This window comes from Vipera berus (assembly GCF_964194415.1).
Source record: "Vipera berus genome assembly, chromosome: 1".
NCBI classification, from domain to species: domain Eukaryota; kingdom Metazoa; phylum Chordata; class Lepidosauria; order Squamata; family Viperidae; genus Vipera; species Vipera berus.
In genome coordinates, this window is record NC_138202.1 from 161,500,570 (window position 1) to 161,517,794 (window position 17,225).

General features: G+C 37.9%; 1 protein-coding gene across 3 annotated transcripts in view; it reads right to left on the reverse strand.

Moving 5' to 3' along the window:
* LNPK (lunapark, ER junction formation factor) overlaps window positions 1-17,225 on the reverse strand; it is a 65,807-nt gene that overhangs the window by 12,238 nt on the left and 36,344 nt on the right. For 2 of the 3 annotated variants that reach the window (XM_081312710.1, XM_081312711.1), the window contains exons 7-11: window positions 15,183-15,266; window positions 15,051-15,102; window positions 13,055-13,306; window positions 5,989-6,094; window positions 3,001-3,071 (exon numbers count right to left, since the gene is read on the reverse strand). In XM_081312710.1, coding sequence (XP_081168836.1) covers window positions 3,001-3,071; window positions 5,989-6,094; window positions 13,055-13,306; window positions 15,051-15,102; window positions 15,183-15,266 — 565 coding nt within the window. Of the gene's footprint in view, window positions 1-1,707; window positions 1,916-3,000; window positions 3,072-5,988; window positions 6,095-13,054; window positions 13,307-15,050; window positions 15,103-15,182; window positions 15,267-17,225 lie in introns of those variants that run through there. The other variant, XM_081312712.1, reaches the window with a different exon arrangement.

Here is a 17,225-nt window from a genome sequence, read left to right on the forward strand (position 1 = left end):
GCTTGTATAATGTGAGGTGAATGGTGCAATGCTAGGAATGACTCAGCAGAAGTTAGTATCCCTTTAAGAGCTTTTTGAGTATAAAAGGGAAGGCCTTGCTGGAGTCTTTCTCTCTTGTCCGTTTCCTGCTGTACTTGCTGTGTATTGGGAGTTTGCTGTTTCACCACGTGTATGTATCTTGTTTTTCTCTCTCTCTTCTATTTTCCTGCTATAATCAAGGTTTGTTGGATTCTGCTCTTAGCACGTGTATTGTTGCTTTTGTATAACTGTATTATATTGTAGATAAATCACCTTTTATTACAAACCACTGTCTCCTGGGTTGTCTCGCACAACAGAACTGTGCATGCTCTGACATAACATCTTTATGTGAACAATATCTATCTTGTTTCCATTTGATATTTTAAACAGATTAATAAGATATGGGTTATTTTTAATGGAAGATTCAATACCAAGGATCTCTTTGTTCAGATTCTATTTTATAATAATGAAGATATACCATGTTACACAATAACACTAGGATTATTTAGTAATTTCTATTTTGTATAGTTTTTTTAGAGTACAGCACCTTTTGATAGTTGTATATAGTTTATATATAATGCTACAAATTATAATCAGTGCCTTTCAGGAAATACAGTATTAACTATAATCTTTTTGAAACTTAGTAACTTTTAAAAGTTAAAAAGATACATTATTTTCTCAGAAATGCAGATTATCAACATGCTTTTAGGACAAATTATCAATTCAATCATACAAGTAGCTGTTGTTGTTGTTAGTTGTGAAGTTGTGTCCGACCCATCGCGATCTCATGGACAATGTTCCTCCAGGCCTTCCTGTCCTCTACCATCTTCTGGAGTCCATTTAAGCTCACACCTACTGCTTCAGTGACTCCATCCAGCCACCTCATTCTCTGTCGTCCCCTTCTTCTCTTGCCCTCAACCTTTCCCAGCATTAGGCTCTTCTCCAGTGAGTCCTTCCTTCTCATTAGGTGGCCAAAGTATTTGAGTTTCAACTTCAGGATCTGGCCTTCTAAAGAGCAGTCAGGGTTGATCTCCTCTAGGACTGACCGGTTTGATCGCCTTGCAGTCCAAGGGACTCGCAGGAGTCTTCTCTAGCACCATAGTTCAAAGGCCTCAATTCTTTGGCGCTTAGCCTTTCTTATGGTCCAACTTTCACTGCCATACATTGCAACTGGGAAGACCATAGCCTTGACTATACGCACTTTTGTCGGCAGGGTGATCTCTCTGCTTTTTAGTGTGCTGTCTAGATTTGCCATGGCTTTCCTCCCCAGGAGCAAGCGTCTTTTAATTTCTTGGCTGCAGTCCCCGTCTGCGGTGATCTTGGAGCCCAGGAAAATAAAATCTGTCACTACCTCCATTTCTTCCCCATCTATTTGCCAGGAATTGAGAGGGCCGGATGCCATGATCTTGGTTGTCTTAATGTTAAGTTTCAAGCCAACTTTTGCACTCTCCTTCTTCACTCGCAACAAGAGGCTCTTTAGTTCCTCTTCACTTTCTGCCATTAGAGTGGTATCATCTGCTTATCTTAGGTTGTTGATATTTCTCGCGGCAATCTTAATTCCAACTTTTGATTCATCTAGCCCTGCTTTTCTCATGATGTGCTCTGCATATAAGTTAAATAGGCAGGGCGACAGTATACAGCCTTGCCGGACTCCGTTCCCAATTTTGAACCAATCAGTGGTTCCGTGTCCAGTTCTCACTATTGCTTCTTGACCCGCATATAGGTTTCTCAAGAGACAAATTAGATGGTCTGGTACTCCCATCTCTTTAAGAACTTACCACAGTTTGTTGTGATCCACACAATCAAAGGCTTTAGCATTGTCAATGAAGCAGAAGTAGATGTTTTTCTGGAACTCCCTAGCTTTCTCCATGATCCAGCGTATGTTGGCAATTTGAAACTTCATTTTTTAAAAAGTGAGGAAAATTGACATGGACACAAAATAAGTTGATTCACACATCTTTTAGTATGCATACGGATTCTGAATATTTATAAAATGTTACAAAATGTTACATTTTGGTTTCCAAGCATTGCTGTTAATATTTCATGAATTAAAGAGGGGTTTTAAATAAAGTTGGGAAAATACTATACTATATATTTCTGGAAAAATACAGCTTATCCCAAACCAAAGAGTTACGGCAAGCAGGCAAATGTCAGTCTATAAAATTTAATATGTTATTTATATGCAGAGTATAACTGATACAAACTAATAGGCCTACATCAATGTAGCTGAAAAAGAAATGTTGGAAAAGTCTGTGCATACACAGTCAATATTTGGGCTATACAGGCACAGAGAATGAAAATGTATTTCAACAAAATATTCTGTTATCTTGATACTCAGGAACATCATAAATGCATTGATTATTGTCTGGAGCATATTCACAAAGCTAAGAGCACATGGGTGGGTATATCCACATAAAAAAGAGCCTTAATCTGCATTACTTGCATGCTGATTTGTGTTTGCTGATAAGAAGCAAAATTAACACCTCTGTTCACCAAAGGCTGTGCCTACTTTAAGTTACTAACATAAAATTAAAGCATACCCCTGGAGTCTGCTCCTGCTTCATTTCTAGTGTTTTCCAGCAATTTTGTTGTTTAAATTCTCGCAAAATAAGGGCCTAAAACTTTAAACATTTCAGTGAATTATTTATACCAAAATAGTCTTAAAGAATACGAACAAATAACTACATTTCTATAGCCAGTTTGTATACCTGTTGTGCAGATCCCAGAAAATTGCCTTCTCCAATCTGGTGCTTTCCAGATAGATTTGACTCCTACTCCCCCAAACAGTGTGGTAAATATTTATGTGCATGGTAAATAACTAATTTTGTTTAAGCTTTTTGAAAAAAAATAACAATTTCAAGAATTTTTAGATCACAGAATGAAGTTTTTAATCTAAAGGAAAAACCAATATGATATGTAAATATAAGCCTAAATGCACCTTGGTTAGAACTGAAATAGCAGACTAAATAGATTTGTTCTTACCAATATATTCAAACTCTTCCTTCAAAGCCATCCCATTATGTGAGAAACACTGCTGGCATATCAGGGCGTATCTAAAGAAAGGATCAGAGCCAAAATTATCTTGAAGTAGTCTCACATCAGACAGCATTAAAATTCAGAAATACAGGGAGTGCAGAATTATTAGGCAAATGAGTATTTTGACCACATCATCCTCTTTATGCATGTTGTCTTACTCCAAGCTGTATAGGCTCGAAAGCCTACTACCAATTAAGCATATTAGGTGATGTGCATCTCTGTAATGAGAAGGGGTGTGGTCTAATGACATCAACACCCTGTATCAGGTGTGCATAATTATTAGGCAACTTCCTTTCCTTTGGCAAAATGGGTCAAAAGAAGGACTTGACAGGCTCAGAAAAGTCAAAAATAGTGAGATATCTTGCAGAGGGATGCAGCACTCTTAAAATTGCAAAGCTTCTGAAGCGTGATCATCGAACAATCAAGCGTTTCATTCAAAATAGTCAACAGGGTCGCAAGAAGCGTGTGGAGAAACCAAGGCGCAAAATAACTGCCCATGAACTGAGAAAAGTCAAGCGTGCAGCTGCCAAGATGCCACTTGCCACCAGTTTGGCCATATTTCAGAGCTGCAACATCACTGGAGTGCCCAAAAGCACAAGGTGTGCAATACTCAGAGACATGGCCAAGGTAAGAAAGGCTGAAAGACGACCACCACTGAACAAGACACACAAGCTGAAACGTCAAGACTGGGCCAAGAAATATCTCAAGACTGATTTTTCTAAGGTTTTATGGACTGATGAAATGAGAGTGAGTCTTGATGGGCCAGATGGATGGGCCCGTGGCTGGATTGGTAAAGAGCAGAGAGCTCCAGTCCGACTCAGACGCCAGCAAGGTGGAGGTGGAGTACTGGTTTGGGCTGGTATCATCAAAGATGAGCTTGTGGGGCCTTTTCGGGTTGAGGATGGAGTCAAGCTTAACTCCCAGTCCTACTGCCAGTTTCTGGAAGACACCTTCTTCAAGCAGTGGTACAGGAAGAAGTCTGCATCCTTCAAGAAAAACATGATTTTCATGCAGGACAATGCTCCATCACACGCGTCCAAGTACTCCACAGCGTGGCTGGCAAGAAAGGGTATAAAAGAAGGAAATCTAATGACATGGCCTCCTTGTTCACCTGATCTGAACCCCATTGAGAACCTGTGGTCCATCATCAAATGTGAGATTTACAAGGAGGGAAAACAGTACACCTCTCTGAACAGTGTCTGGTTGCTGCTGCACGCAATGTTGATGGTGAACAGATCAAAACACTGACAGAATCCATGGATGGCAGGCTTTTGAGTGTCCTTGCAAAGAAAGGTGGCTATATTGGTCACTGATTTGTTTTTGTTATGTTTTTGAATGTCAGAAATGTATATTTGTGAATGTTGAGATGTTATATTGGTTTCACTGGTAAAAATAAATAATTGAAATGGGTATATATTTGTTTTTTGTTAAGTTGCCTAATAATTATGCACAGTAATAGTCACCTGCACACACAGATATCCCCCTAAAATAGCTATAACTAAAAACAAACTAAAAACTACTTCCAAAAATATTCAGCTTTGATATTAATGAGTTTTTTGGGTTCATTGAGAACATGGTTGTTGTTCAATAATAAAATTAATCCTCAAAAATACAACTTGCCTAATAATTCTGCACTCCCTGTACGATTATCCCCACGTGTCCTCTAACTTGCACCTGATCTCTGTACTCCATTCTATAATGTCCACATATTTAGTACAATAACTGAAGGAACCTTAAGTGCCCATTCCCTCCTCCACCATTCTCTGCCTTTAATTCGTGTGTGCAGATATCAAAATAGGGCGCTGTGTAGATTTTTTTATATAAATAAATATACAATAATTGAACATTACAGGAATCATCTAAATATTTTTAGTCTAGGATTTGCAATTTGGTTTTGAACTCTCACACTCATGCTGCAATAAATAGTTTTTGTAAAGGTTACAAATAGCTGCTTATATTAAGCAATACTTGACATATCTGGCCTCATCAGTTACAGATTATTACAATTTGTGGCTATTTTTCTCAGATAAAATAACTGTTTTGAAATTATTTAGCTATGTTATTAGAAAGATACACAATGGCTGCAATCAAATTAAAGTTAGTTGAACTCAGTACCATTGACTTCTGGCTAGCTATACAGGTAGTCGTCCCTTAACCATGATAACTGGAAATGGAAGTTCCATCACTAAGCAATGCAAGTCATAAAGCACAACATTATGTGACTGCACTGCTTAGCAATATTAATTCTGGCACTTCCAGTTGTCATCATTATGCAAATCACTGAGAGACATTAAGCAAGAACGTCACATGGTTGCCATTTGTGACCTCCTGCCAGTTTCACCATTGCTGGAAATCAGCCAGAAAGGTTGCAAACGACGATCATAGGACCCCTGAAATGTTGTGACATTATAATTACAAGCCAGGTGCCTGGATTACAAATACATAGCGGCGGGGGGAGAATGGAAGTGACCGAAGTACCAGGACCAGCTATAACTGCCACTCATTCAGCACCACTGTAAGTTCAAACGATCACTAAACCACTGTTTGTTAAGCGAGAACCATCTGTACAGTATCTGGATTGACACTGTAAGAGCCCGATTCCACATGACTTTCTTTACATTCCCTAATTTATGCAAGAGACAAGAAAAGCGAGGAGAAAAGCCATAGCAAGAATATCTGTTATTTAGCAGAGCGCAGTCAATCCCAGCACCAATCTAGATGCTCTCTGTAAATCTAGATCTCAATCCCCAGAATTCTCAATAATGGCGAGGGAATTCAAGGAATTTTACTGAAGAGTTGAAGATGACTCAGGGACATCTCAGCTGGAGCAGGCAGACCTAGATTTCTGATGTTATCTAAAAAGTAAGGTAAGAAATTGCTAGCATTTCATGCCATAGCTATAAAATTCACTTATTGCAACGAGCAACATTTTACCTGTTCTGTGGACCATCTCCAACTAAATATTCAACAATTCTATCTAATGCTCCCCTCTCTCGAGGAAGAATAGGTCTTGCCAATGGGGGTCCTGGAGGGTGAAGGCCTGAAAGACAAAAGTAGCTTTCAATCTAAACTTCACTAGAAATAAAAATGTTTCAGCCCATATGAGAGACACGTGGTAGGAAAACGTATTCTAGAAATTACATTATATCCCACTATACTGGCCTTTCCAGGAAGAACTGATAAGGCTCCAATTTAAGATCTTAAAAGAGCAGCAGACAATTCGTGCCAACAATATTGGGCTAGATGGACCTATAGTCACTTCCTTATTGTTAATTATGGGAAACAGGCCCTGGAACAGAAAGAAGCTAGAGAGAAAGGAGTCAACTTTAGCTCTGTCAGCAAAACAGAATAGAGTGTATGTGGGGGGGGGGGGGAAGCACCTCGCTCCAGGCACTGAATTACGCATGAGAACTTCAACCCACTTTGACCATGCCACAGGTGAATGCTTTTACTTTGGCATCCATTCCTATCTAGATACAATACATTAGCATCACTGCCAGGTAACAATTGCTCCCCAATTTTATCACAGGAGATAGTCCAGCAATCATTGACAAGATCTCCAGAAGGCTGCAAAGAGCACTCTCCCTCTCCTATCCAGAAGGATGCTGTGTTTGAATACCCCATTCCCTTTTATCCCAAGGAAAATCTTAATGACAGACTAAAACGTTTTCTTCTCCTAAGGATTTAATAAATAACTTTGAATTTAACTGCCCACATTAAGACTAGTAGCTTTTATACATTCTTATTTCCCTCCCTAGAGTATTTATAGTTTTCTACTGTTTTAGTGATTTTAATATGCAGCTCATCTAGCCAGCCTGAAGAACTTGGGTTGATTGAGTCAAATAAAATATAATTATTTTTAATATTAAGAAACAACAACTTCAGCACGTTTATAAATCCCTGCTTTCAAATTCCATTTCAGTGTCACGCTCCAACCAGTGATGATTATTATCTGGGGGATTTTTTAAATCAGAAAGGCTAGTTCACTGATGAATGTTTCATTAACAAATACCTTAATACTTAAAGTACAGCTGATCTCTTTATTTTTATTTTTTTTAAAAAAGCAAGAATGTGCTTACGTACATTGGATCAGATCAAGATCTGCCTAGTCTAGTTTTTTTTTAAAGAAAGAATTCAAGCAACAATTAACCATTAAAAATGTGTAATAAGGTAATTCAGAAAGGAAGAGGCTTAATTTCCAATTGTTACCATTATGCTCCACAGAATGGCTCAGCTGTTGAGGACTGACCAAACATGTTGTGCTCTGATAAGCAAATTGTAATGTCATCAAGTTTTCTCAAGCATCTTATTAGAGAGTTGAACGATGGCTATTGTCCATGCCTTGTAGGAGGAGGTGCTATTCTCTAAAGGACTGTTGTTATGGGTACAATCTGCCTTACTACTTGTCCCAAAGGACTACCAGCCCTGGCCTAACACATACAACACACACATTTTTTTTAATGGAAGCTTAATGGTTTTCAAACTAGAGACTGGGCCAGGATGATGCAAAAGCCTGTGGCAATTATGAGTTAGCTGACTGGTCCTCAATGCAGTATCTTTTAGGGGTTTTTAATGTCCTATTATTTTTACAATTTTCCTTTGTAGCTATTTTTAACCTTAGTTGGCCCCTCCATCATTTGACAAATGGGCAGCTACAATATAAATTGGATAGATGGATGGACGGATGGATGGACCAGAGACTGCCCAACCGGCCAACCAGAAAATCAAACTTTAGAGTGACTGTATATGAATGTTTATCAATGAATTCTGAATGAAAAATGCATGGAAATTTGTCGTGCATAAACGTCTTGAGAAGAAACAAGGTTTTGGATAAAAGACCATGAAAATCAATGTTAAAAAATATTGTTTAAATTACATGGTTGTTTCTTCTTATCAGACAAGCCGAGCAATACTGGTAGACTTTCTTCAATCAGGTTCCTCATGATGTTTTTCCATTCAAATCTACGAAGACACATTCCTTTGCAAGTTGGTTCTAGCTGTGTCAGTTCTTGGACGCTGCTAGACTACAATATGTTTTGGAACTACTTCTTGAGAATTGTGGAAGTTATAACATAACATATTTGAAGACCCTTAGATTATGAAGTAGCTTGAAGTATTTGCTCCCTGAAGACAAGAATCCTTTAGGCCCAAACTCTGCCAGACTTTAATATCACAAACAGAAAAATCAAATGGCATGAGTCCGGATTACCTTAGGGAGCACCTGCTAACAGCATCAGCTTCCCATCGTCCTGTGCGCGCCCACAGGGATGGCCTCTTTAGGGTTCCGCCGGTTAGAGATTGCCGGCGGGTGATTCCCAGGGGGAGGGCGTTCTCTGTGAGTGCGCCCGCCCTTTGGAACGAACTGCCGATGGAGCTTCGGACTGCCCCCGACCTTTGCTCGTTTCGCCGGGACTTAAAAACCTGGTTGTTTGAATTGTCTGGCCTGGACTGAGGGATTTTAAATTTTAAAGTATTTTAATTAAATCATATTAAATTATATTAAATTAATTTTAAATTTTAAATTTTTATTGTTATTATTAATTGTGGGCTTGTACTAATTTAATTCCATTTTATTCTCTTTTTTGTACTGTTTTAATTGCCCTGTGAACTGCCCTGAGTCCTTCGGGAATAGGGCGGTATATAAATTCAACTAATAAATAATAAATAAATAAATGTTGGTATATAAACTGGAAATGTTAATTTCTATTATAATTATTAGACAAATTGAATAAGACTCCATTTTATTTTACACAGATTAATAAGAGTCCACAATGTCCAATTGCCAACAAAAGGGAATCTTTTTCCAAATAAACAGTTTTAGGACCAGAAAATAAAAACGAAACAAAACAAAAAACAAATTAACGGTCAAGACTATTATGCACATTTGGACCTGGAAGTGCCCATTGCAAAGTAAAGTCTAACTATAATTAGGAAGCCTAAAACAAGAGCTCATGTGCCTCAAGAATCCCTCTGGTTACTTGGCACAGTAACAAACCATCTAAGTACACTTCTTATTCTTCATGCTGATATGGACAAGGGTAATTAATATGAACATCAAAAGCAATAATTGTGGGCAGGCTGGCTATTTCTCCAAAGCTTGGCAAACTCTCAACTACCTGCTGGTTATTAATTTTTAGACATATGGAAGCTCTGTAATAATACATGTTAAATTGATTCTCTTCCACAAAGTATAATGTAATGAAAAAATGAATGATCTTTTCTAGTTTAGAGCTAATTAAATGCAGTCATATGGACTTTGACTGCTATTTCTCACAAGATGGGAAATTGTAGCTCAAGAAATTTGATTATTTTTATGCTGCTAAGGATGCCTTACAAGTTAAATGTTACATACAGTGTTTGATCAATGAAATTCCTGTACCAACACAAGGACTGTCATGCAATATGCTACAAAACTAAGTTAACTGAGGGTGTTCATTTCCTAATTGCCAAAAGATATACCGGTAGTTAAAACTGATCACATTTAACAATCATTAACGATGATTACCATTAATGAATATGGGTCATTTTTTAAAAAAACAGAAGTATTAATTTTTCTTCCCTCCATTATTTTAAGTCTTAAATCTGTCCTCCAGTGGCCCCTGAGGGTACCCATACAAAGTATTCAGAAATTTAGTAGGACATAGTCCCGCCCTATTAGAGTAAAGCCAAAAAGATTCCACACAGAAACATTATCAGCAATTCCCTTCCATTTAAGGTTTTGCTTGCCTGACTCAAATGTACCTTTGTCATATACCCCCAAATCCATAGAAAATAAAGCTACCCATTATTTTATTTTATTTATTTTATTTTAATTCCATTTATATCCCGCCCTTCTCCGAAGACTCAGGGCGGCTTACAAGCTTAGCAGTAGCCTTCATTCTATGTATATGCCTGCTTATTAGGGCTTTCATACACCCCCCAAGCGGCATTATTACAAAGTCAGCTTAATTGCCCCCAACAATCTGGGTCCTCATTTTACCTACCTCGGAAGGATGGAAGGCTGAGTCAACCTTGAGCCTGGTGGGACTCGAACCTGCACTAATTGCAGGCAGCTGGTGTTACATTAGAACTGCCAACAGGGAATCCTGGAAAGAACCAATTACGGGATGCTTCTAAAGTGAAACATAGGTTGGTCTCTGTCTGACACAGACAAATATTCGATCCAAAGCAGAGAAATGGGGAAATCTACTGTCCTCTGCTTATGGCAGAGCTTGATTCTTTAATTTCTATTCAAAAATGATTTTATAGTAGGGCAGCAATTGTATTACCCCCACTAGTAGCAAAATTAGTACTGAATGCTGAAGGGGGGAAAAAAGTATCGCTGGGAAATAAGAAGCAAAGACTTACAATGTGCTGAAAGACACTGCATGGCTTGGGAAATAAAAATAAAAATAATCTTTTTAAAACATGCAACTTAGAAGATAAATTTATTCATATCCAGAAACTTGAGCAATCCCAATAAGCATCAGTGTGCCAATGAATCCTTCTCTTGGCAACCTCTCAATTTCACAACCCACTTGAATTTTTAGCTTGTGATGAGTCCTGTCACTACAATAGTCATTTTGCAAATGGGCTTTCAGGGCAATTGCAACACACTCTCAAATTTTCAATGTGCCCAAAGGCCAAAAAGAGGTGAGAAAACCAGGATACAAACTGTTTACTGAAAAAGGAAAACAGGGCTCTGCAACAGGTATGACCTGTTCATCAATAGAATCCGGCTAGCTGATTGGAACTCAAAAACAAAATAATGCTTTGCTATGTTTTGCTTATATTTATAACCACCATTATTATGTGACATCAGTTGCACGCATAGCTGTGGCTGTCTCCAAAGAATTCACAGTCTACATTTAGGATGGATAATATTACCTATTTATGTTGTTATATTACATTATTGCTGTATTATTAATAATCACTTTCTCTAAATGTATGGTTCAGCTTTTACTAATACAGTTCAGTTAGAAAAGTTAAAATATTGTTATATTACTATGAAGGGCAAAGCTGTGAGATCACTGGGGTTGTAAAGAACTGAAGCTCCACCAAATACAAAAAATATTTTTAAAAGAAATATAAGTCACCACTCTAAATCAACAACAGCCCAAAACAGTGCAGAATAAGCAAAAATAAAGCTTTCTCGTATATGGCGTCATAATCATTCACCCATCCTGCAAGAGTTCTGCACAGACTCAATTCATTCCATTTCCCATTGCTGCACCAATGCATTCCTGTGGGTACACAGATTTGCATCTGCTAATGGGCTCCAATAAAATGATTCCTATTTATAGTAAAATCAAAGAAAGAATTAACACAATCTAAATATAGCTATAGTGTGAGTTCTTGATCACAAGAACTTGGTATTCAAATCTTCTCATTTCTCAAGGAGAAATGTTCCTGCATGAAGTGCTTTCAGTCTATTTCTTCCACAGTGGTATCACATTCTGGCATTCTATATAAAGAACTAAGAACTCCTGTTTAACGAACTTAGCTTCTTTGGATATAGTCAGCTACAACTTAGCTTGACAATATAACATGTCTAGATGTGGAACTCCCGTTTGTGCAGTGTAGGGGAAGACAGGCTTAGACAATGTCACCCACTATATAGTAAAAGTTAACAACTTTGTCTCCAAGATAATCAAGTGGAAAATACATCTGGCATACTGCATACTGGAGGTAACTATGTTACATAAACACAGCTTGAAATTAAACAGAGGACCCAAAGTAGGTCGCAATTTTAAAGCAAGACAGACGAAAAAAGTATAATGTACAGCAGGGGTCCCCAATCCGTGGACCGATACCGGGCCGCGGCATGCAGCAACTGGTCCACACAAACAAGCAAAGCCCCATCCGTGGGATGCAGGCAGCACACAAAACCACGCACTCACTGGTCCGTGGAAAAACCTTTCTCCATGGAAGCAGTCCCTGGTGCCAAAAAGGTCGGGGACCTCTGATGTACAGTACGATGAGAGCCAGGCTCCCATCTTGGAAAACCGCCTCATCCTTTAATACCTGGACTTTACTCAGAAGTAGGAAAAGATGGACAAAGGCATACTGAGAATTAAGTAATATTAATGCAGGGAGCATATGACCAGGTGGCAAGACTTCTCAGCAGCAGCCCAAGTCCATGGAATACTTGAATTATGGGAAACTACAAACTTCCTTGCTTTCCAGGCACAAGTGAAATTGGTGCTACATTTCTGGTATTTAGTATGATTTGGGTAATCTTCGTGGATTTATTTAAAATTACTATAATATTTCTGATTGTTTTAATTTTATCATACACTGAATTGTTTTTTGCCACCTTCTTCTACATAGCTTGAGGTAGCCTACAAACGTTGAATAAATGAGAGGTACTCGTTGCAAAGTTTTATGTGCGCAATTGAAAAAAGACGCATCTATAAAACAGGAACTCTGAGTTCAGTTAAAACAAATTGAGAGGTCAAATGTTTCAAATAAGATGCTAAGTGATGTTAACTCCTGGTTATCAGCTTGTTATTTTAGAAAGTTCTGCTAACGGGGAAAATCCTCTTCACTTCCTGAGTATTTTATGCTTTAATCTTTACAGCACTGTATTTTTGGCTTAGAGGAAAAAATTTAAATAAATGTCAAAACATGCGTTAAAAATATGTCCAGAGCTTTGTATGAAACTGAATGTATTCTGGAAGTGTTTTCTCATGTACCTGATTTATATAAGACTGGAGCTTGCCTAAAGCAAGAACATAAAAAGGTATGCTATATTGTTGACTACAGAATCCTGCAAAGTTTTATTGCCATTTAAACAAAGAAGCCATAACAGTTAAATGAGCTCAGGCAATAGGCTTCACTATCATAAGGTGCCAGCTGTAAAGAGTTATGGCTAATTGAATATGGAACTCCTGCTTAATCAGATAACTGCTCTTCTATTTCCCAACAAAATGCTATTTCCATACTGTCTGAAAATGGCCTGTTTTATTGGTAACTAGAGGAAACAATATAAACTGTAAACAACATTAAGTGCTCTGTTTACCCATTCCAGGCATTGAGGAAGTACGGGACCCAAGATGTCGTGGTAACATATTTGGCGGTGAGGCTGATGATAGCATTCTCTCCGGAGGTCCCCCGGGTGCTGAAATGTCTCTTGGCAAGCCAGAAGATGGTGGTGGTGGTGGTGGTGGTGGTGGTGGTGAGACTAGACCCACAGCTTTTGGTGATCCCTGTTTTAGTGTAACGGGGACAGGTGGAGGCATATTTTCTCGCACTGGGGTCCGATGGCGAAGTTCTGACAGAACATCCACATACTTAATTTAGTGAACAACATTCCAAGTGATTCAACAACTGGCAACATATTACATCAGCTAAAGATGGAAAAAGAAAGTTGCGCTCCAAATGTAGCAGAAGAGTGCACTAAAGTTAGCCAATCAATCTATTCTTGCACTTCATTCCCCCACTGTACGAGAGGGTCTCGCCTGAACAACAATGAAGCAATGATGCATCCTTTTGCATTTTTGAATCAGTATATAGATGACATAATCTCCATTTAAATGCTAATCACTTATATTCAAGTATAAGTCAAATGCTCTTTGGGCCACTAGATAATTTTTCAAACATTATCACTCCCTATTCAAAATCTATCAAACACAATGAAATTCTTCTGTGGTTATCGGACCTGATCAGCGCAGAAATAAACAACTGCTCCAATTTTTGACTTCAGAATATATTTGGTTATCTTTCTGAGAAGAAGATGGAACAGTGAGATGGTGTGGTTAGCTTTCTGTTGGGGAGGGCTGAACAGCAAGTTCAAGTCCATGCAAACAAAGATCAGATACCTAGTTAGTAATCATTTGTGCGTTATCATAATGCCTCTAGTTCAAAGGGAATGAGAGACTTGTTAAATCATCCTTAATACATAAAACTGCCTTTGGCTCTGCAGGAATTTGCCATAGATAATGAGTTCGGAAGTAGGTGCTAAAAAGTGCTAGCAACTTTTTAGCACCAGCTGATGGTGCTGGTCTGCTCTGAACTTGTCATTTTATAGGTGTGATTGAGGATCAGATAGGAGTCAGCCAATTGAATCAAAACCAGACCAAAATGATAGTTCAGCAGACTCCAACTTGAAGACTGTGTGCACATTTGTTACTGATAAAAGTATTAAGTCATACAGAATCACAACCAGGGGAATATACAACTTGAGCTAGAATTGTCCTTCCAGCAAAGCTGCAATGAGTAGCTCTGAATTCAGTATCATTATTTATATGGCAGGGACCATCTCTGAACAAAATATTCCTAGTGTAGATAAGAACAGCAACTTCTGTATCATTTTGAGACCCAGTTCAAATTCTGCCTTGAACTACTCCACTTCAGGCCAACTTATTTTCAAAATTCTGCATCCTACTTAGAGCTCTTTAAGAAAATTGTCCATGTATATTTTCAAATAACTACAGGAGGCGGCTTGATTTTTAAAAAAAATCTTTTCTTTATGGCTTCAAAATACAACATCAGCTTTGTTTTAGTTCTTTGCCAGATGTATACAAATATTTTTTAATACTGTTTCGCTGCTGAAAAGAGAGGACGGGGGCCTTTGTATTTATTTATAATAATTTCTCCTTTAGATTTTGCCAAGCCTGTGGACTCGTGGAAGGAAAAAAATGGCCAGTAGAAAAAGCTTTTAGTTCATCCTATTTGCAGCCAAGAGGTTTGCTGCTGCTGGAGTCTGTGTCCTTCTGGGATCTAGGGTCAAGCAAGAGGGAAAAACCTACATCCATCCTTGGGTATTTCTGTCCACAACTTCACAGATTCACCATGTCTATTGGAGAGAGGGAGGAATTTTCTGCTTCTTCTAGAATCTAGCCCATGCTCCTTTCACTCATTCACAAAGAAGCTCTCCTACTCTAATTCTTGTTTAGAAACAGATCCTATTCATAATGGAGCAATGTTTCAAATTATTCAAAACTTCTTGGAATAAGCATTAAATGGTGTAAATACAATTTTCCTTATGAGAAGCAGCAGTTTTGCAGAGCTATTACCTTGGCCAGGTCTTGGAACTGCAGATGCTCCAGCAGATGGCGGTTCAACATCCTGTCAATTATAATAATATCATAAAGTGTTTTTCTCTGTGGTGCATTTTCTAGAAAATTAGTACAGAGATTAGACCCTACCTTTGGCTTCTTGGCTTCTGGATCAAATCGTTCAAGGATTAATTTAGCAGCCTTATATGTTTCTTTTTCCATCACTTCTTCAAGCTAAAAATAAAATTCAGTTCTATTAGCCAAGATAGGCCTCTTCAGATTTCACATTTCATTGTACTTCTTTTAGTGCATAAATTTAAGAGTCTATAACAAAATAACATTTCCTAGCGAAATAGACTCTCCTGCTTCTTCCTCCTCCAAAATCTCCTCCACAAAACTTAGCGAATTCCCCCCTGCCCCCCCGAATAGGTGGGGGAGAATATTAAGATGAATGCCAGAGAGAGCAGGGAAGTGAGAAGTCCCACTGTTCCAGTGGATTTGACCCAGAGAAGCCCTGGAATAACTTATACATGCAATTACAGACATGCATATACGCACATGTCTGCACTCAGCAGAAACAAAATCTAGCTTCAAAAAGAATTTCTAACCTCTAGTTGCATTCAACAGCTTTATTGCAAGGAAACTCCAAATATTGCTAATTGTTTACATATAATGAGGAGAATAATTACATGCACCAACTTCAATAATAGAATGTGCAAAAATCTATCAGCTATCATTATTGGAAGTTATTAGACATGACAAGCAAATGACAGGCAATTCCTCAGATTTATTTCCTCATAGCACTTAATGCTATTAATTTAAAGGAGGTCGTTAGCCAAGTGCTTTACAGAATAAAGTCTCTCTGCCAATTAACTGCTGTCAGCATTGATTTTAGATTATTTATTAGCAGAAGCAATTAGCTTGCTGCAAATGCCATGAAAACTCAGTAACTGGGAGAACAGCCATGGAATTTGCTCAAATGACTTTAAAGGCTAAAGCTTCAGCCTTTACGGCTAGATTCAAACTGCCATTTGAGGGGGGAAAATAGAACATGTTAAGAATTTAAATAAAAAATTTACAGAGTGCTATGCATACTTTAGGGAATGTAATTAAAGCACTTCATTATTACAGCATTTTATTTACAATGCACTCAAGCAGCTTTATGGCTAATACATGGGCTTAATTAAAAAAGTAATCACTAGTAAAATATCATTTTAGCAGCTAATAGCCAGCATCAGAAGAAGTTTAACTACGGATATTTGTGTTCTAAAATTATGACAGATGACTAATATACACAAGGAATATGAAGCATTTTACAGTGTGTTTTGATAGCTCTCCTCTCCTTAGGTTCTTCTTACTGTTAAAATTCACTTTCCCTTTATATATCCAGTAGTTTTTCCTCTCCCACTCATGTAAGCTATTATTTCATGTTCATTGCTGCACCAAAATTACTTTATGCAAACACTGATCAATCCATTTCTTTAGGGCGTGTAGAAGGATGACTGAAAAAGATGATACTGCACTGGATACCCTTTGGCAAATTTCCCTGTGTAAGCAAGCACTCTCCAGATGTGTTGGCCTAGGATTCCCAAACAGTATGCTCTGAAGCACTTCTAGCAACTTTAATACTACTGGAAGATGCCACACCAGGAAAGGCTGCCCTACATTACCTTATTATACTATTTAAATGTAAACCGTATGTACGGATAGTATTCCAAGAGGAGGAATCAAGGATTTATTTAACAAATAATATATGCTGCTAACTTTGAAAGAAGGAGAAAAAAATAGCTACATTATTAAGATCAACCAATTTACAGAAGAAGGCTATAGATGCCAGAATTCTCCAAATGTAATTTAAAATCAAAAGTTCGCTTTCTTTCCAATGTATAAGATTCTGTTAACAAGGGCAATTACTACATCTAGTCATTTCAGGCAACAGAACTGATTATCTGATTATTCTTTTACTAGTTCTTGCTTCAACACATGATAGCCAGTGAATTGACATAATTAGAAATTAAAAAACAAAGTGCAATATATTAGCATGCAATATTTCATTTTAAGCTTGTAATTTTGCAAAAAAAAAAAGGGGGGGGTGGGAGTTTTGAGCATTATATAATATTTGCAGCATTCCTGACAGCACATTTTGCATTCAAATTTAGGGCATTTCATGAAATATTAGGCTCGAAACATTTT